Genomic DNA, 21223 nt, shown 5'->3' with positions numbered 1-21223 from the left:
AACTTTGAGTAATTCTCTTATTTCGAATTATGACACTTAATATAAACTAAAGGAAATACTATTTTACACCCGCAAGTTTTTGCTCTATATTTCACATCAGACTTAATATGAAGAGTTATATATGGCATGTTATTAGCACAAGTCAATTTTAACCACGTGTGATAGAAAGTTAAGTATATAGTTATATACTATAATTGCACATAATATAACTTAAATTCTACTACATTTATTGAAATGATTTTAAAATTTTCATATATTTAAGAACAAAGCAGTTGTATAAACTATTTAATTAATGTGTAAAGAGAAGGAATAGTAGTGGAGTAATATTTTATTTCCAAACGGGGGACAGAAAGGAGACAGAATATGTGAAAGTAGTCGTAAAACAGAAAACGGGATTGACGGCAATAAACAAGGGTATGGTCAGGAGGAGAAGGCTTCTCCAATCGCGTAGGGGCGGATCCAGAGGATTCGCTCAAAATTTTTGATAAAAAATTATATGATATTTATAAAAAAATATAAAAAATTATATAAATAAATTTTAAATTTAGAGAATTCACAAGTCATTATGTTTCTTTTAAGAAAAATTTCTCGATGAAAATTCTGAATTCGTCATCGAATACTATTTTATTTCGTTATTAGTAATAATAAAAAGCACAACTTATATAATAATTATATATATATATATATATATTGTTCATGCAAGAGTCGGCTTGTAAATTCTAAATCCTACATTTAACACCGACAGCACCTAAACAAAATGTACACTGTTTCCCCAACTCTTTCTTCTTATTATTTCCCTCCACGTGGGGGATGGGAAAATCCAATTCATTGCACCCAAACGAAATAGAATGTTTTTTTTTTTAAAAAAAAAAAAAACTTATTCTAAAGGCCTGTCTGATTTAATTTGCTGGTGAAGCACCTATTGAACATTCCTTTGAATGAGTTTTGTGGTTAGTTTTTTGGTTCGATCATAAGGCCATTAAAACAATGACTTGAATATTTGATTCTCCTATAAGGACCAAACTAGTTAACCAATGGACTCAGAATCCATTTCATTGTAGGTATGAATTGTGTTTTATTAATACGACTTGACTTTATTGCGATGATATAACAGTGTTTTATTCACTCTTCAAATGCCCACATTATTTATAAAAGATCAGCTCATTAATAGCTTACATCCTAGCTCATTTGGTCGAGACAAGAGATTTAGCTGCCTACATCAGTCATAAGATCCATGAGAGGATCAACTTCTATCGGTGTGGCAGGTCCGGATTTCAGTTAAGAAATTCAAAACATAAAAATAGTTATTGTCCTTATATATACGATATAATTTTAGAGTTCAGATTGCACACCTCTAGCTTGCTTCAACCATAACCAAACACCCTACACGAAGGAAAGTACTATCTATGGTAATTTACATGTGTTCAAATTGAAATTGTGAAACACATAGACATGACAACACTAGCAAGAAAAAGTTAAAAAAATAAAATAAAATCGAGTTAGGGGTAGATGGGATTTCTGTTAAAGCAATGAACACAAAAAAAGTTTAATTAGGTGGGGATGTCATTGTCTGCACTCTGCTGTGTGCATATTTGGGTGAATGAAAGAAACCTGCTAGCATTGACTATATATATTATGTTACATCTCTTCATTCCCCTTTGCCAATTTTTCAGTAACCATCAATACGAGTTGGAGTTGGAGTTAGAAAATGAGATATACTAGAAAGTAGCCAAATAAACATAAAGTGGGCCGAGTGTACGGTCTGCAAACTAATGGACAAAGGCCCACCATCACTTTTCTGGGCCCATGGAATGAGATCGCTCAACATTCATGCGACGTGGGTGGATGCACACCTCATTGCACTTGATAGGGCCCAATGGGCCTCATGTTAGTTGACTGACTGACTCCAAAGGATTAAGGCCCACTTCATTGTCATAACTCGAGACAACCAACTCATCAATTTCAAGTATTAAAGGACAAGGGATACGTAGGGTTCTTGATGTAGGACTAATCAAATGGCCTTTTTTGTATATAAATAAATATCTACTCGTTTTTTTTGCCTCCCCCCCCCCCCCCAAAAAAAAAAAAAGGTTCAAAAACTAGATCATATACCAAACAAGTAGCAAAATAAATAACAAACCCCACAAAATAACAATAATACGCAAATCTGGAGCATCTTGCTTGCATGTTTTGAAGACAAGTTCTTTGCTTTAAAAAAAATATGGTCCTACTTTTCAAAGGAATTGGTTCTCTTATAAATATTTCAGTTGGCAAATACTCATCTTGATGTTGAATTAAAATAGGATATTATCTTCGTACTCATAAACAGTTTCCAATTTCAAGACCTATTAGCTTAATAAAAAAAATATTTTCTACGTATTCTTTAATAAGTTTTTGTCTGAATATTTTCCCTAAAGTATAAAAGAAGAAAATGAATTTCAATACCAACAAACCAAATCAAACCAGACCTAAACAAAGGGGAACCTTAAAATTTCTAGACAAAAAATTGTCTAATTTTGTTTTTGACAAAAAACAGGACATAAACCCATGCAAACACCAATGTAAATACAGATAACATATACCGCTTAAAATATTTTGGATACAAAAAGCTTCCTGGTGTAACCAAAACTTTGGGTAGCATAATTAAAATGCTAATAATATGAATGCCCCCTGCTTAAGGGTTTGATCCTGATACATTCTCACCAGAAAGGGCATATGTTGGCAAGCTGCTAGCACAATCTCAAGGACAGAGTAAATAGTTCTGGCCTAACTTCCTCCGCAAAAATGAATATATAACAGCTCATCAGACTACTTGCACCATTGGGCATTGGTAGAGAGGCAGGACAATTGGACATGCTAGACAGAAATATCTTGTGTACATATCGTCGTATACAATTTGGCAAAGCTCATCTGACACCAAATGTTTCACATCATCTTTTTGCGACTTTCCTCTTTTTTGAAACGTTTTTCTGTTTCTGGTCTCTCATCCTCTTCTTTGTTTGTTTTTGGAGGGATCTATTAACCAGAGATGGTTGCTCCTTCAATGCAAAACTTCTTGCTACATGCCCCAAGTGAAGTTTCTTCACCATAAATATTCCTTTAAGTTCACCACGATGGGCAGTGTAAGCACGAACCCATGAGCAAAATGCATTCTGGGCCATTTTCTTCATCTTTAACTGACAGCATCAACAAGTAAATCCATCATTTGAAGAATATAAAAATTTATTCCGTCCTATTTAAGTATTAATATTGCTGGCGTGTATCTGCTTGACCAAAGCAACTTTTAAATACAATCAACTAATATCAGCTTTCTAAGCATGAAAAGGCATTACTAGTATTACAATAGTGGTGGCATGTGGAACAATCCAAAAGTGCTGCAATCCCATCAGGACATTTAGGAAATTTACAAATTAATTTAAGACCAGAATCATGCTAAGCTAAAGAAGATGGATCGAAACAAGTCAAAAATCCAATAGAGCTCTAAATCTTCAACCAAAGGAAACCTGTTTCGGCATAACTATTTACAGTAATCAGATCATTGGCACAACAATGAATAGAGAAGCAGACACCCGCATAGGAGAATATATTTATTATACAAGCCTGACCCTCGCCTCACCCTCCAGAGAATAAGTTCCAAGAGATCATTTATGCCAAATAGACATCTTTTAAGTTGTTATTTTGACCTTAAGACTTCCTTCGGTTAACTTGAAGTAGTAATGTCAACTAACAATATCATAGCATAGACAAAGGAGCAACCAGAAGGATATATTTAATAGAAATTAAGAAGCCTCTTTTTTAAAAACTAATGGAAATAAGAAACTCAACTTTCAACTGCAGATAGATATGTCAAAATGAAATGAATTGCAAGCTATGTTGTACTGTGCTGATGAAATTTACAACAATGCATGAAGCAAAAAAAGGAAATTAGCACTTAAATATAAATAAGACCAGTTTTAATACCTCTGATGAAGTAAATGATTCCAATGCTTTCTGCAGAGAAACAACCCAGGGATGTGTGTCTACTGAAACAAAACTCTTCGGGTGGTACCTGATACCAAACAATGGAAAGCTATCCAAAAGTTTCTGAAGGGGATACTCTGTTAGTGTCACCCCGTGTTTCTCCAAGCCATGCAGGTAATCAGTTTCAACTGGCTGTAGGAACAATAAGGAATCTCCCTTTTCACCTATACGGGCGGTTCTTCCTACCCTGCATTAGGATGTAACTAACATCATCCATTAATCCAGGCAAGCACGCTACTCAAATTTGGAAAATTAGCTATTGAGGTGTTGATTTGTGTTCAATCACTCCAGACTTAGTAGACTTAGTAGTGCTTTTGGCTTAAGGAAATTTGATATCCTTGATGGAATTTGGAAATTTGATCTCCAGAACATAAAGGATACAGACTGTCACCATTTGAGTAAATATAAAGTGAAAAAATTTCATGACTGAATGTGATTTACTGACAACGACAACATACCCAGTCTAATCCCACAAGTAGGGTTTGGGGGAGGGTGGTGTGTACGGCTGTATGCAGCCTTTCCCCTACCTTGTGAAGGTAGAGAGGTGGTTCCTGATAGACCCTCGACTTAAGTAAAGCATACGAACGTGATTTACTGACATATATTTTTAAATCGAAAATTTTAAAAGGGGACGAAGAGAGACAGAGTTTACCGATGCACATATTCAGTTGCCTCTCCTGGAGGATCATACTGTACAATACACCTAACTTTTGGAAAGTCCAAACCCCTAGCAGCAACATCAGTGGATAGCAGAAGTGCAGATTTTTCTGTTTTAAAAGCATGGAATGTAGTTCTTCTGTCCTCGTGATTCATATTCCCATGTAACCGAAAGGTGTTGCATTTCAGAAACAGTTGTTTGACATCTGTATCTGATTGCAGATGAGAGAGCCACTGAAATCCACTCACTAATGAATAATGAAAATCTACAGCATCACATGTTGAAAAGAACACCACAACCTGTACCGTGAAAAAATGTATGTTGGTAATATGCTCAACTTCTGATGATAAAAAGCTTGATGCCAGAGAACCATTAATCTACCATTTTTAATTGCTTGTTTGGCACTAAAGAATTGCTTTACCTTCTGGGAAGATTCCTTCTCAAACAGATGTTTTAGAATTGCAAGAAGCACTACAAGCCGAGAACCACAGGGGACTGTGAATAGAATACCATAAGACTATTATGATCATACAGCAAGTGATCAGGGTAATATGTGAATAAATACATTTTTTTAACAAGTCGTGAATATATATTTCCTAATCATACCTTTTATATATCTCTGAAGTAACTGAGTCGGAAGCTTATATTCCTCAGTTGAAGAGCTCAGTGGTTTGCCATCTTTTTCTAATGTATCACTCCCATTAAATTCCATTGGTTTCACATCTTGACGAGTTAACTGTAGCTCTATTTTCTTGTCAAGCCCAACCATCACTGGGTTATCTAAACTAATTTCCGCGAGATGATTTACTTTCTCATTTAATGTAGCAGATAACAGCACATTTTGCCTCTGAACCTCAGAAATCTGTGAGGTTGTGTTATCCTTGCCAACAGATTTTTGTTGTTTCGAGCCCAGAATATTAAGTATGTCTTCAATCTCTTTACCATATCCAAGCTCCAGAATTCTATAAAGCATATAAGCAAATTGAGGGGTTAAGATATGAATTTAGTCAAAGAGAACGTCCATTGAGAGATAAAACATAAATGTACCTGTCTGCTTCATCAAAAATTATCCAGCGCAGGTTTGTGTATGAGAATGATGATGTGTTTTTTAGGTGATCCAAAAGACGTCCAGGAGTTGCAACAAGAATAGATATACCTAGAATGAGCACTATGATGAGGCTTTTGAAATGCTTCCAAACCAAGAAGAGGAAAACTCTTCCAGGATTATTACTACAGATAACCCTGATCAAATATCAATCACCATACAACAAGATCCCCCAAAGGCACACAATAGAAAAGTTCAAGTGACTTGCATGAGGAAGGAGATGAATGTGACTGTTCAATCCGCAAAAGCTAAAGAGAATAGCTTGGGCTGTATGGATATAAGTAAAATAACTAGGATAGAGGAAATACTTCTATATATGAGGGTCAGATGATAAAAACCGCCAGTTCACAAAAAGGAATGCTCAAGATATATAATGCCCCAAATACCTTGTGTACCTGTTTTCAAATGGATTTATAATGGACTTGGACTATTCCACTCTTTTCCAAATTAACCTGGAGACAATATACATGATACAATCCCGAGTAGCTTCTGAGTGCAGTAGCACTGGAATTTCTGGAATGAGAAGCTTTGTGGGGGTGCTAATAATGACTAGTCATTCACCACTCCCATTCTTTTCGTTAATGATTTAGGGCAAGGAAATAAAGACATGTTTCTTCACATCTATGATCTTCATGTTCTATTAAAGTCATAGTCTGTACACCAGAAAATTCCATCTCCCCTGTGGCTTAATTGCTAACAAAATTCCTGAGAGGCCTCAAATGCTTCAAAGTCACATTCATCACAACCACTTGTGCTTCCAAAATACCAGTTTTAGAGTGATACATGCAATCTGGTCCGAACAAGACCGGTTCGAAAGAACAAAGAAAGCCACCATAAAACCAAAATAGAAAGGAAGACGGGAGCATAGGAAGGAGAAGAGAGAACCAGTGGGGTGTTTCTGAATGTTCAATCCAAAACTGAATGTCTTGCTTGGAATAGTCCAAAACCATTATAAACCGACTTCAAAATTCCTACACAATTGTAGTACATTGCATATTTCTAACATCTGTGGGAACCCTTACGTGCAACCTAATCTACAGTTTACAAGTGAGCTGAAACTTTTGCTATTTTCCGTCCTATCTTTTGTATGCTCAATTAGATTTTGAGGAGCCTAAAGCAACAATCAAGCTAAAATATGAAGTGGAAGAAAATAATGGCTCGCCTGGCCAAGTATTCGGTGTAGAGAGCATAGAGCAGCAAGAGTAATTATCATTTGCCTCGGAGCAGAGGAAGTAATTCATAGGATGAAGGGTGGCCCTAGATCCAAGAGAGTGGCTCACTAGACTTACAAGTGACAAAACAGAATTGTAAAATTTGGTATCTCTCCCTGCTTCAAAACCATATGCTTCTTGGGAGAGGAAACATCATGTAGTGTATCCACTACAAACATGTCCGCTACTTCGCCACTACCATATGAAAGAATTTAAACATCCAACCTAAAACTTAAAAGAGATGACTAAAGCAGTTTAGGGCCTTAGTACATCCATCTGAAACACATGCAATTGATATGCAAAATATACATCTTCAAAAAGAATAAGAGGTGTGCAATCTGCCACTGATCAAAAAGGAAATCTCAGAAACCACTATGGAACTGTAAATTTCTCCTCATCGGCACCATTTTCAGCATATTTAAGAAAATGGCTAGAATATACACAACATAAAAAAGCTTCCTACATTACTAAGCAATCTGCCTTTTAAGTTACAAAAGTAACTCCGATGAACCAAAACAACCAGCATTTAGCATTTCAAGAGCAAAGGTAAGAATGCAATGCACTGCCAACGCTGTACAAAGCACTGAAAATGTGGAGAAATCCTCCATAACTGCAGCTAACATATGTGAGCAATGTAGAATCTAATTTGGACAAAATGACCAACTTTATGTTATTAGTTCTATGACTTAGTGGCCTCTTTGTAGCTGTCTAAAAGCTACTGTAAATAAAATCCCATTTTGAAAATACACCACTAATCCATCTTAGGTACTCTTTTAATTCCGTGTAAGGCGAAGGGAATGAAGGGACCTGCAGGAGGCTGAAAAGTCGTAGTGCGCTAGCAAGTTAACCACAAGAGAAAGAGAAGTTTTTGTCTAAATACAGAACCTACTTTCATTCACAAGGACAATAAATAACGAGAACAAAATGCACCTACCTTTTCGCAATCTTGCTTTCTCTTTGTTCCTGCTTTCCCCTCCCATAATATATCCAGGAACAATCCAGTGAAAACGATGCAACAACTTTTGCAAGATCTCATATACCTGCATGCATAATTCATGTGTTGGCACAAGAACCAACGCTATCCCAAATATATCAGTCACCCCGAATTAAATCACCAAAGTTTTCAAGAGAAATAAAACGTAAGTAGCTGATTTTCTTATACCTATTATTTTTTCGAAGTAGGTAACCTTAATTTTCTTATACCTATTATCAAGACAAACACTTTCTTTAGCCTAAATATCATCACAGCTATTCTAATAATGGCAATAATATTTTCATTTTCAAATTCAATAAAGAACTAGTTTTTATTTGTCTTTTTAACATCTCTGGTGACTTTTCGGGAATGCTTTTAGTTGTAGAAAAATACCACGAGACCATATGTAATTCAGGTAACAACCATGAAGAGTACATTATTAGATAGAGGCCTTTCCTTAACAGGTATTCTGAAGCATCAAAAATCTAAGGAAACGGATAGCATGCAGAACCAAGATGAGCAAATACGACACGTACCAAAAGTACCATCAGACCGCTGAATCCTGGGATCACACTTCTGCAGCTGATGAATAACTGGAGCTAAATAAGCCACAGTTTTCCCTGTTCCGGTAGCTGCATTCACTAGCCTGTCACCATTCATTAACAATAACCCAAAAATCAATTCTGACATTAACAAACACAAAACTTGAAATCCAAATACCAACACTTCCATAAATACATACAATAATTGAATAAAAAACATCATAGGGTAGAGATATTACACGTGTCGACCGGAGAGTATAACAGGAATTGCTTGAGCCTGAACAAGAGTTGGACCCTCGAATCCAAGCCTCTCTGTTATCAAATTTTACATTAAAATTAAATTCCTAGACTACTTAAGCTTTTTTTTCCTCTCAAATTTAACCATGAAAAAGATGCAATTATTAAATAATTCCAGCTACAAAATTAACAGGTTGTGTAAGAGATAACCTTTGAGCTGGTCGCATAAGGTAGTGTGAAGACCGAGACTTGAGAAAGAGCAAGAAGCGAAAACCTCAGAGTTGCCGGTGGAGCTGTTCTCAATCTTTTGCTTTTTCCTCTTGTTAAGGCTTAGCTCCATTGTTTCAATTTCAGAAGCGCTCTGTATTTTGGGGGTTAGGGTTTTAGGGTTCAACTGAAAAGGGTCATAGAATGAACTGTCAAATAGAGACAAGATGACAAAACAGTCCCTCATGTTTGAGTATATAATAAAGATTAAAGATAATAGTAATACGACCTTTTATTACTTTTTGGTTTCCATTCGATGATGCCCGATTAATTCGAAACCGATTCAGTAGGTAAAACTCGGAATCACATATTGTATAAGCCTAATTTCATTCTATTTCAATCCCTTTTAATTTTATAAAAATTTCTTTAAAAATCCCAAATTCGGATACATTCATATGGTGATGATACATAAGTTTAATGAGTCTGTTGAGCTTTAAAAGAAAATAAAATGTAAAAATTAAAATCTGATTGAGCAAATCACGCACACAAATTTATATCAAACTCCTCTAATTCGCACTAATTTTAAATTATTCAGAATTCTTTTAACTATCTACCTCCAACGAAATTCAATACGTAACAGTGGTGTTTCTTCCAAAATCAAAGGCTGATACATGATGAACTTAATAATTTTGTTGCGGCATTCTAGAATTTGGGAGAGCGATGTGAAGTATGCACGATACAAGGGCGAAGGAATAGTAATTAGTCAAACAATTTCATTTGTGAATCTCAAATCTGTTATTGCAGCGGAATTAGATATCGACGATATGAGGAAAAACATAGAAATCTGATACATAATTGAAGGTAATTCATCTCCACTGTTAATTAGAAACGATATGGGAGTAAGATTGTATTTGGAGGTGAAAAAAAAGAGCATGAAATTGGAATGTACCCATTATGCATTGATATCAGTGATAAAAATGGTGAAGAGGTACATTGCTTTGATCCTTCATCAGGTGAAATTGTCTGTCTCGAAGGTTCAGAAAAAGATACACACGCACTTGTTGTAGTTGAATCAAAAATTGGCAATTCATGCTACATTCCCGAATTAGAAATAACGAATTACATTAGTGATGCAAATAGTACAGATGTGAAGGAGAAGCCACTATATAAGGATAAATCAACACTGATCTCTATTATGGCGAAATACAAAATAGAGCACAACTTCAATTTCAAGGTGAAGAAATCTGATGTAAAAAGGTACATAATACTTATAGTTTACTATGTATCTGATTCAAATATATGCTTATTGACTACAGATTATTGTGATACATTCCTCTTGTATAATAAAAATTATCGATTGTTGTTCAAAAAATGCTCATTAAATTCTAGATATCTGCCTTTTATTATGAGATATTAGTAAGTGTAAGATGTATAAGAATTTGTATGTATCTGATACATATTAAAATGGCTATTTTAATTTGAATTATAAGTGAATGTATATCAAAAATAAAGGTTTTATTTAATGTATCAGATACATTAAATAATTATACATTAAATTCTGATACATGGACTTTAAAATGAATTTTGAGTCTTATACATTAAATTCTGATACGTTAACTTTCACTATTACATTTAAATGATATATCACAATGATGTATCAGTAACAACTGATGATACGTAATATCTAAAAATCTTTTTTGTACATGATAAAGTTCATGAAACATTATTGTATATGTGATTGGTTTTTTTTTGTGAAATATTATAGTTTTTGAATGATACGTGATACATTTTTTTTTGTGTTTAAATGAATCTGATACATGCAACTATGTTTTAGTGTGTTATTCTGCTGACTGTGCCTGGACTTTGAAGGCATCTTGTCGAAAAAATTCAGATATTTCAAGATTAGATACTTCAATAGTGAAAATACATGTCCATTAAGAGATAAGATTTTAACAAAGGTTCAAGCTACAGTTGATTTTTTAAGTGGTGTAACAACTCCTAAGTTGTTCAATCATAAAAGAAGTCATACTCCAAATGACATAATTGAAGATATTAGAGCAATATATGAGATTGAGATTTCTTACCAACAAGCATGGCGAGCTAAGGAGCGTGCACTAGAGATGATAAGGGGTAAACTTGCCGATGGTTATAGAAAGATGCCCATATACATACATATGCTCAATAATGTGTACCCAAATTCGTCTATAAGGATGCACAAGTCAGAAAAAAATTAATTTATGTATCTGTTCATATCATTGAGGCCCTTTATAAGGGGGTTTGATTTCTGTAGACCTATAGTTGTGGTTGATGGTGCACATCTTAGTGCAGCTTACAAAGGAACGTTTGTATCAACAAGCACACTTGATGGAACATGTAATTTATTTGTTATTGTTATTCATTGTTATTCTGTTATATTCAATTTGATACAGCTTTATCCGATACTTGACCTTCCAACTGTTAAAAAAAGTAACATTTGGATGCATTTTTCTTCATTAGGTTGCATATTACCATTAGCTTATGGAGTTGTCGACACCAAGAATGATTCTTTATGGACATGGTTCTTTTAACAATTCAAAAACGCATTTGGGGAGAGGAAAAAATGTGTGTTGTATAGGACAGAAATGAGAGTATAATGAAGAGTTTAAGCATTGTTTTCCCAAATGTTCCTCATTATGCATGCATATGGCATCTTTGGAAGAATGTGTGTACGAACTTCAAGAGGAGCAAAAACACACTGAGTGATCTATTCTACTCAATGGCCAAATCCTATAGAAAAGAAGACTTTAAAAAATTGATGGCTAAGGTAGAAAAAATTGATTACAGGGTTAAGGAATACCTTGAGGTAGCTGGGTATGAAAAATGTTCTAGAGTTCATGCAACAATTAATAGAGGAAGAATGATGACTTCAAACATCGCTGAATGTATCAATGGGTGCCTTGTTGAGGCACGACAACTACCTATATTAGAGTTCTTGGAGGAGGCTAGAATTCTATTTGGTTCTTGGTACTGTAAAAAAAAAGAGATTTTCTTATATACAAAGGAAATATTAGGGAGAAGGTTTGAAGAGACTTTGATTCTAAACGCGTCTAAAAGTTCAAGAATAAATGTATGTATCTTGGCCTCAATATGTTATGTATCACCAATGAGTTGATGTATCAGTGTGTTTTCCAGATTTCTTGATTTAGATCATCTTACTCTTTGCAAATTGTTCCATCAACTGAGTTTGTGTTTTCAGTTTATGAATCTGGAAGAAGATACATTGTATGCCTTGAACGAAAAATATGTAATTATGGAAGATTTCAACTAAACAAGATATCTTGTGCACATGCAATTGCGATTTTAAAAAGCAAGAATGTTACAAATATGCATTCATACTGCTCTGATTACTACAAATCAGATGCATTAGCCAAAACTTATGAGGTTCCAATGATTTCAATGCCTGATAAAGAAGATTGGTCGGTTCTAGATTATGTTTCAAATGAATTAGTTTTGCCTCCTAGATTCAAAAGGATGCCTGAACGATCAAGAAAAAGAAGGAAAAAAACGCAGATGAGAAGCTAACATCAAACACAAATTGTTGTGAACGTTGTGGACAAGAAGGTCATAACAGACGAACTTGCACTTTTGTACCTGATGAGAAGTGGCACAGTATTCTTATGATACATTAATATTACTGATACTTTGAACTTTTAATATAGATTTATCTTAAATTTGAATAAATGTCATTTAATCTTTTTGAATAAGAATGTATCTTTTTTTTGAGTTGTTGATATAATTTAGACTACTTGTTATTTGAAGTTTTTTAAGACGATACATTATCATTTTATTGGTTATATTTCATAATATGTATCATATATTTAGTTGGTTGTAATTAGAATATTCAGTTATTTCAAATTCATGTGTTTGTGTATTATCAATTTATAACTGATTTTTAAAGTAAAAAGAATTATTTTTGAAATGTATCAGATATATCACAATAATGATACATTGCATACTGATACATAATTTTTCAACTGATATTTTAGTTTGTCACAATGAATACTAATATATGACCATTGTTTTAGACATGTATCTGATACATTGAATTATTATATTTTGAAAGTAATGCAGATACTTAAAATTAAAAGTAGAGAGGAGTAAAGTAAGTGACCAACAAAAAGATATATTCAACAATGAAATGATACATTATAAAGATGTATCTGTCATAAGATACGATACTTAAAACGTAATATGCATCTGATATATTGAAATATTATGTATCAACATTAAATTTGATATTCATTTGAACTTATTTGATACACTACATCTCAGATTCAAAGAGTTTAATACCTTAATTTTATGTTTGATAAGTTACAGATACATAACCTAAAATTGATCTATAAAAATGATACATCAGTGGTATGTATCCGATATCAGTTCTGATGTTATGTATCATTTGAATAAGTACTATGTTATTTCTGTCAAAAATAATTGTCTACATTCTACTTCTACCAAATTCAAAAAACTACTCAACATCAACCATTTCTCCTTGAGCAGGAGTTATGAAATCTCTCTTGGATTTTGGTGGATCATCGTACTGATATAACCATCATTGGCCTTTAAGCAGTAAAAGTTATTAAATAACAAAATAACATTAAAATTGATATTTAAGCTGACACATGTCATTGATACATTATTGTTCTGAATCTGATACATCAGATAAAGTTATATAAACGTTTAACATATATATGAAAATGATAAATTCAAAAGATGTATATGATATAAAGATAATGTGTCTGATATAAATCTTATATTGATTTAGGCTTGTTTGGTACAAAGCACTACATGTGTTTTATTGAACATGTATCGAATGCATTAAAGACTGATACATTAAAAAATTGATATATAAACTATAATGATGACTTGTATATAGAATTGATACAGAAGATATATGTACTGATACAAAGGCTTATGTTATGAACAACAAAAGTTATATTCAACAACATCTGCTAAATAGTTGAACAGCAAACGATTAACATAGTAGGATTTTACTAAAAAAAAACTCACAAATACTACATAACCAAAAACAAATGTTTACTGTTGGTTCCAAAACAAAAGTCTGCATTCTACTACTATCAATTTCAAAATAATTACTCGATGTCCATCGATTCTCCTTGACTAGGAGAGATGAAATCTCTCTTAGTTTTTTTTGGATCGTCATTTTCACTAACATAACTATCATTGGCCTTCCGACAACCATAATTTCACAATAGCGAGGCGTATCTTGAACGAAAATATTTAGCATGTAGTCCAATAGTTGGAATAGAAATTTCATCACTAAAATATTCAGCAAAAACAACCAGGAACACACCACAATCACTGCAAACAAAGTATTAACTGACTTTAAAAAAATAAAAATAACATTTTAATGAATTACATATGCATAACTGTTAATACTCACAAGCTATCGCTTCCTTGTTGTGCAATACCTTCAACATATTCAATTTCAAAAGGGTGATGTGCTTCAAACATATTACCGATTGATTTGTCCTTGTATGAATCAAGCGATGACCAATCAGTACGTTCATTTTTTTCAAACAAATCACTACCGTGAAGGTATGTAGGTAGAATTACTGCTATCTTTTGAATTTTTGGGGAAGGGTTTCTACTTCTTATTCCAAATGATGAATCATAGACGCGTATCAACCTCTGTTTCAACACAATTACTGTCAGAACCCAATGGAAATTCTTATCACAGTTTACCAGAATGTATACCTCATCTATCAAATGCCATGGCAAATCGGCAGAGATTGAAAAACCTCTTGTTATGTTCTTCACAGACCTCTCGTGATGAGCTACAACTGAGGACCATGTCATGTCTTCTTGGATAGAAATATTAGGTGGAATGTGATAGTATCATGTGTGTGCAGATTCGATGAAGACTTTGAAGATACAGTTTATTGTTGTGTATCGATACTGATTGACTGACTGAATCTTGAACTTCTTTCGAAGGTAGTAAAATATTACATCAATGTGATAAACATTTTAAGAAAATATTAGTTATACAAACTGATTCATAATTAGTAAATAGAATAGAAACTTCTATATTAAATGTATCTAATATATAGTACTTATGTATCAGACAGTGTGTCTGAAATATATCAGACAATGTCTTGTACTATATCAATAAATAATTACCTCATCATTCCAACATTTGTTTGGCTGTGACATGAGGTAGAACTAGTTCTTATCTTAAGAAAATGCCACTACAAAGTCTATTTTTTCTAACCCGAATGAAGAACACTTTGCTTTGTAGTGTTCCTCCTTTGGTTTTCTGAATTAAAACTTATATTAAAATGAGAGTACATATATAATAAACATCTTATTTCATAATTTGTAAATATCATACTTACCTGTTGGCATGCGATTTTAATAGTTCCTTATTTATTCATTGAGAGTAGTCGGTGATAAGCTCGGTAGGGTGACTATAACATATTTCAAAACCTTCAAAAGGGTGTGTTTGATACCTATCCATTGTCATTTTTTCCTTATACTTTTCACTCAATTCAAAATTTGTTGGGTACGGTGATTGTAAGATCTTAGAAGGCATCCTACTTCGTGGAAGAGGTGTCTTCGCATCATCTGGCAACATATTGAGTTTGAATGGAAGAGTGGTAGGTAACTGGCTATCACGGGAGTAAACATTCAGCCTGAACTACTTGATCATGACTAATGGCAGTCAATGGCGTGGCCGGTAATGAAAGTCTGAATATTAGAACATCTACCACCTCTCGAGTTTCAGACGATATCGCGGTTGAAGTTGTGGAGTCCTATTTTTTAAGAATGATAAAAAAATTATTATTTCAGAATAATACCCTGTACTAAATTTTAGAAATCTGATACAAGTGTGAAATATTATCGATACACCGGGGTTGATTTTATCTTTATCTATTTGCTCAACATGTTCTTCAACTTGAACAGTATTATGAACAGCCTCTCTTGCATCTTTCATGGCATAATTTGATTCTTCTGATGCATTATCCTAAATTAAATGTATCATGTCAATACTAAACTTATTAATGTTGAATTTATCATAAGAATTAATCTGATACATTGCCTTTAATGTATCAGGAGAAACAGATACTTCAAAAGATTCTGTAGTAGTTGATTCCATGTGAAGTGCTGATACATCCTGTAATTGCTGTAAAATATTGGATGGTTCTATTTCCTACAAATATAATATTAACTATATCTTATGAAAATGACTATTGAAATCAAAAAATGAAGGATCTAATATATGTCCATGAACTGTATCAAGTCTCTATAGATCGTCATAGATGTATCAGATACAATAGCTATGTAGAATCAGATTAGTCATAAATTATTTTTGATACAATACCTTTAATGTATCAATATCATCCTTCTTTTCATGGGATTCTACAACATCTGATACCATGTGATGTTCTAATACATCATCCATTTCTTGTATTATTTTGGATGATTCTGCTTCCTACAATTATAATAACAATTAATTATAAAAATGAGTATTAAAAAGAAAATTAATGATTTGATATGTGATCATGAAATGTATTAAGATCTATAGATCATCACAGATGTAGCAGATACAAGAGCTATGTAGCATCAGTTTTGTCATAAATTTGATTCTGATACATTACGTTTAATGTATCAGTAGAAACATGTTGTTGGAGAGATTCTGCAGCATCTGATACCATGTGATGATCTGATACATCATTCATTTCTTGTATCGTCTTGAATGGTTCTGCTTTCTACAATTACAGTAACAATTACTTATGAGAATGACAATTAAAATGAAAATTAAAGATCTGATATAGGAACATAAAATGTATCAAGTAGTTTAAAAGTATATCAAAATATAATTATCAAGAACTACATGATGTATCTACCTGAATATCTTTCTGGACATGAGATTGGTCATGTGGTATGGGGGAATCAGATTTATTTGGATCATTGTGCTTCTTCAATACAATAGGTGTCTGTTGTTCTTCCACCACATGAAATAGTTGAACAAAATCATCTTTTTGAATTGGAGATGATGTGCCAGTCATGTGGTGCACTATATTTTCAATGGCTTTCGAGAGACCAGTATAATTTGAATTGATTTTATTCTCTAGTCGCTTGAACTTCCTGTCAATATTAATATAATAATATGAAAAATCAGAATGTATCAACTTATTAAAAGTATATTGACTAACTTAAATCTTATATTAATAACTTACGTATTTCTTTAGAGACTTCTTTAATGCTTTGAATTCCACATGAATAATTTAGTCTGATTGACCGGAAGATTTACCTCCTACCACTGACTTTGCCACTGGTTCTGTAGTAGTAGAAACATGCTTTTTGGATGGCTTTGGTGGTATGACATCTTTGTCGTTGTTAGTCGTTTCTACTAGAATGTGTTTTTTACCAAGGGAAATCTTCCTTATTTTGAGAGAAAGTGGAGAAGATGTATCTGAAACACGAATGGATCTTCTTCACAATTCTTCAAGTGGTTTAGTTGAAAAATCCTCAAATTCAGGGGGTTGATGTTCTGTTAATTTGGGCTTGACAGCAGATGTAGTAGCTTCATTAGGAGGTTCACTTCCAGGAATGTCAAGTGATTCCATTTCATCTTGAGTTGGGACAATATTGGAGCATGTATATTGAAAAAAATAGACTAAAAAGCAGAAAAATAAAAACAAGTATCATTATGTATCATGGGTGCATGACATGAGTCTAATGTATCATAACAAAGTCTATTGTATCAGATTCACGACTATTGAATGTATCATAAATGTTATATATACTGAATCAGAGCAGAATTGAAAAATGAATAATCTTACACTACAAATAATAAGCAACAAATGATATATACATTTGATATAAATATAAATATGATTTTATGAAATATACCTCATTGAAAATGCTAGATATAAAGGTCTCAAATTTGGGCTTGACCACAACAACACACCAATTAAGAATTCTGGAAATATAATTACCCACTCTTACGATAATTTCAGAAGGGAGCTGAGATACACATTCGTAAATCCATGCATTAAGAGCATATTGCATGCCGTCCAAACGATACATTTGTTTGGTAGTAGTAAACTCCTGCCTTATGCCTTTTATCAATTTGGAAAATTCTATGGGAACTAATCATATCTGCCATCCTCTACCATTGTAAAATCATCAACAGAAACAGGTGAATCACCTAGTTGAGAAAACATAAATATAACACCCCCTAAAATTTTTCACTAGGATTCGAACCGTTCTTCGTATACGTGTAGGATCGAACCTGTCTATTGTGAAGTGTATACATGAGTTAGGATGAGTTCCCAAGGAATTGAAGAGTGTTAGAGGTGATGTGGGGTCACAAAGGATCCCTAGAACCAAGCTAAGTCCAAAGAATTCGTCTTGGCTAAGTTTTAGAATGAGTTCGTATAAGGGGTCAACTTCTAGCGACCATATCTTTTGAAATAGGACGATCTGGGTGGCCCATGACCTATTAAATCAAAGGTCTTTGAGTCTTCTTTTCATCACCGCCAAGATTGTAATTTTTGGAGTTCGAGGTCAAAAGTTATAACTCTCCTAAGACGTACTAGTACTGCAGGAATTTCAGGCCTGGGTGGCAACTGCTGGAAACTTGGGCTTGGCGCCGCAGTGGCGCGATGCGCCACTATCGCGCCAGGAACAAGCCTCAGTAGTTTGGTCCCTGGCGCGGCGCACCAATATGAGATGTGCAGGGTTTTCAAGCCTATTTTCCAAAACCTAGAAAATATAGGCTTGGCGCTGTAAGGGCGCGACGCGCCACTATAGCGCCATGAAACAACCTCAGTAGTTTGGTCCTTGGCGCGATATGCCACTATCAAATGTGCAGGTTTTAAGCCTAAATTCAACTTGGCGCCGCAGTGGCGCGACGCGCCACTATCGCGCCAGGAGCGTTTTAGCCTATTTTCCAGATTTTTAGAAAAAGGGAAATTTGGGTATTTTCCCAAATTATATATACATCTGCCTTGGGATGTTTTGGACCAATATTTCAGTCCCTCTCTCTCTCTAAAAGCCCTAGAAATTTCCCTCTTTTCTTCTTCTTTTCTATTGCCAATAAGGATTACTTCAAGATCTTCAAGAATTCAAGCCATCCATTGAAGACCTAACATCAAAGTTTCTTTAAAGTCTTCACCAAGGTATGTAAGGTTATTTCAAAGCATGGGTTGAGTCCACCCATGTGCCCTACATCTTCTTTGAGATTGATTGTTCATAAGAATGAAGTTTATTGATAGAGTTAGGTCCATATAGGTCCTTTTCATCTATTAATCTATTTTTTTATGTTGATATTGTGGAGTCAATAAAGTGATATACTACATGTTGGTATGAGTTGATTGAGATAAGAGGTCAAACTTATATTGTTAATTTCGTAACTATGTTAATTGTGATAAAGAATGCTAATTTTCTTAAATGTGTTGCTTATCTTGAATTGTTGATTTAAAACCTTGGAGTTGTGATGAGTCTCAAAAGATTTGTTAAATGAATAGAGGAACGATTGGATAGGTTTGTATGTTGTTATAAATGCATATTTAATCTACTCTTGAAAGATATGATTGGGATTGATCAGATAGTATGATTGGGAGAGGTTTGATTGTGATAGAGTTGATGAGTTGACAAGGTTGTAAATGAGACTTGTCGATATGATTTGATTGGATGGAGTTTTATGAGCATTGAGTCTTGAAAGGAGTATCGAGCACCGAATTGGGTAAGAGTAAGTAATAAATCGAATCCAATAACTACGTCGCCAAACGTAGGAGGGGATTGAATCGTTAAATTCGGATGCTTCCCCAAATTTATTGTCCTGACATTATAGGACTTGGTTGGATTGGATCCATGATTGGTTGATTCGTTCATAACCTGGCAAAGTATGAATGGACGCGGCAATAACGTTGGTTTGTTGTACTATCACTGACTCATAAGTGATGGTTGTCGGATAAGAGAAACTCCCATATAGGTCTTGATAGTACTCTGAGTCGGATTGAGTTGAATGGTATGTGATTGGTCCCGTCTAAACCATATTCTTGTTTAGACTTAGGACACTTGATTGAGTTATTCTTCTTTCTGAGTTGAGATTCCGAATTGGTTTGATTTCTCTCTAATGTTGTTTCATTCGGCCATTTTACATACTCATACATTCCATGTACTGACACCATTTGGCCTGCATCATTTCATGATACAGAAACAAGTACTCGAGATAATCAACTGGCGCACCGTTGAAAATCCACTTACTTCCAGCTAGTTGGTGAGTCCTTCTAGTGTCCGGAGGATACCAAGACTTATCTTGCAACTTTGATTTGTTTCCCTCATTTTGACTTTTGGTACCCATGGACTTGTGATTGGCACCTCCTAGATTGTTGATAGAGGCTTCATAGACTAGAGTGTGGGAATGATGAGTCGTTTGTTTGACTAGTTTTATTCTAGCTGATTATTGATTTGATAGTTGTTTGGCCTTTGGTCCTATATTATGGACAATATTCCTATAATTGAGTCTTCTACTGATAGAATATGAATGAAAAGTGTGACTGGACCAGGTAGTTCGCTTGAAGCTCAGAAATGGTTTTCGAGTGCCGGCCACACCTAGGGTACCCTCCTGGGGCGTGACAGACATGGTATCAGAGCATAGAGTTCAAAAGTCCTAGGGAGTCTATGAAGCCGTGTCTAGTAGAGTCTTGCTTATGGGTGTGTTGTGCACCACACTTATAATCAGGAGGTTATAAGACATTAAGAATTATTTCACTTCTTTCATACTCTGAATTCGTGCGATAGAGTTAAACTCTATAAACTTTCTTTCTAATTCGTGCATTTATACGTTACAGATAATGCCTCCTAAACATACTGCTAGCCAGAGGAATGCTAATAACACAGAGATGCCACAGTCAAAGGTACGCCCGTCGAGGGCTAGGGGCCGACCTGCGAGGTATGCAGAGGCACCTCAAATGCCTACTACTCCGCCTGCACCAACTTCAGAAGTAGATTTTCGAGGAGTGATTGCTATGCTCACTCAACTAGTGGCTTCCCAAAATGGTAACCAGAGTTCTCCAACCCGTAGCTCTAGTTCCCAAGAGCCTTTTGCTGCCACCAGAATTAGAGACTTTCTGAGAATGAATCCGCCGACATTCACGGGGTCTAAGGTTGATGAAAACCTCCAAAATGTTATTGATAAGATGTGGAAGATCCTGAAAGCTATGCATGCTACGGAGATCGAGGGGGTTGAGTTGGTGTCTT

At 34.4% G+C, this 21223-nt stretch overlaps 1 protein-coding gene and 2 pseudogenes across 2 annotated transcripts; 2 read left to right on the top strand and 1 right to left on the bottom strand.

The window, feature by feature from the left end:
• Positions 1–2469: 2469 nt before the first annotated feature.
• Positions 2470–9194, bottom strand: LOC129892651 (DEAD-box ATP-dependent RNA helicase 17). 2 transcript variants are annotated; one of them, XM_055968238.1, is made up of 10 exons: positions 8957–9194; positions 8749–8821; positions 8504–8613; positions 7929–8072; positions 5726–5834; positions 5285–5640; positions 5100–5173; positions 4673–4977; positions 3961–4207; positions 2470–3176 (listed from the first exon to the last, which is right to left on the bottom strand). In XM_055968238.1, exons 1-10 carry the CDS (start codon positions 9084–9086, stop codon positions 2931–2933), a joined length of 1794 nt encoding a protein of 597 aa, XP_055824213.1. In that variant the 5' UTR covers positions 9087–9194; the 3' UTR covers positions 2470–2930. The 2 variants fall into 2 exon arrangements, with proteins under 2 accessions (XP_055824213.1, XP_055824212.1); XM_055968237.1 differs by lacking the exons at positions 8749–8821; positions 8957–9194 and having other exon boundaries at positions 7929–8034; positions 8504–8604.
• Positions 9195–9627: 433 nt separating this feature from the next.
• On the top strand, positions 9628–11520 carry LOC129892769 (uncharacterized; annotated as a pseudogene).
• A 6-nt stretch (positions 11521–11526) lies between these two features.
• Positions 11527–12104, top strand: LOC129892768 (uncharacterized; annotated as a pseudogene).
• Positions 12105–21223: the final 9119 nt, after the last annotated feature.

The sequence above is a fragment of the Solanum dulcamara genome, chromosome 6 (genome assembly GCF_947179165.1).
Source record: "Solanum dulcamara chromosome 6, daSolDulc1.2, whole genome shotgun sequence".
NCBI classification, from domain to species: Eukaryota; Viridiplantae; Streptophyta; class Magnoliopsida; order Solanales; family Solanaceae; genus Solanum; species Solanum dulcamara.
Note: the sequence above shows the minus strand (reverse complement) of the source record. Positions and strands in the feature narration are given on the sequence as shown.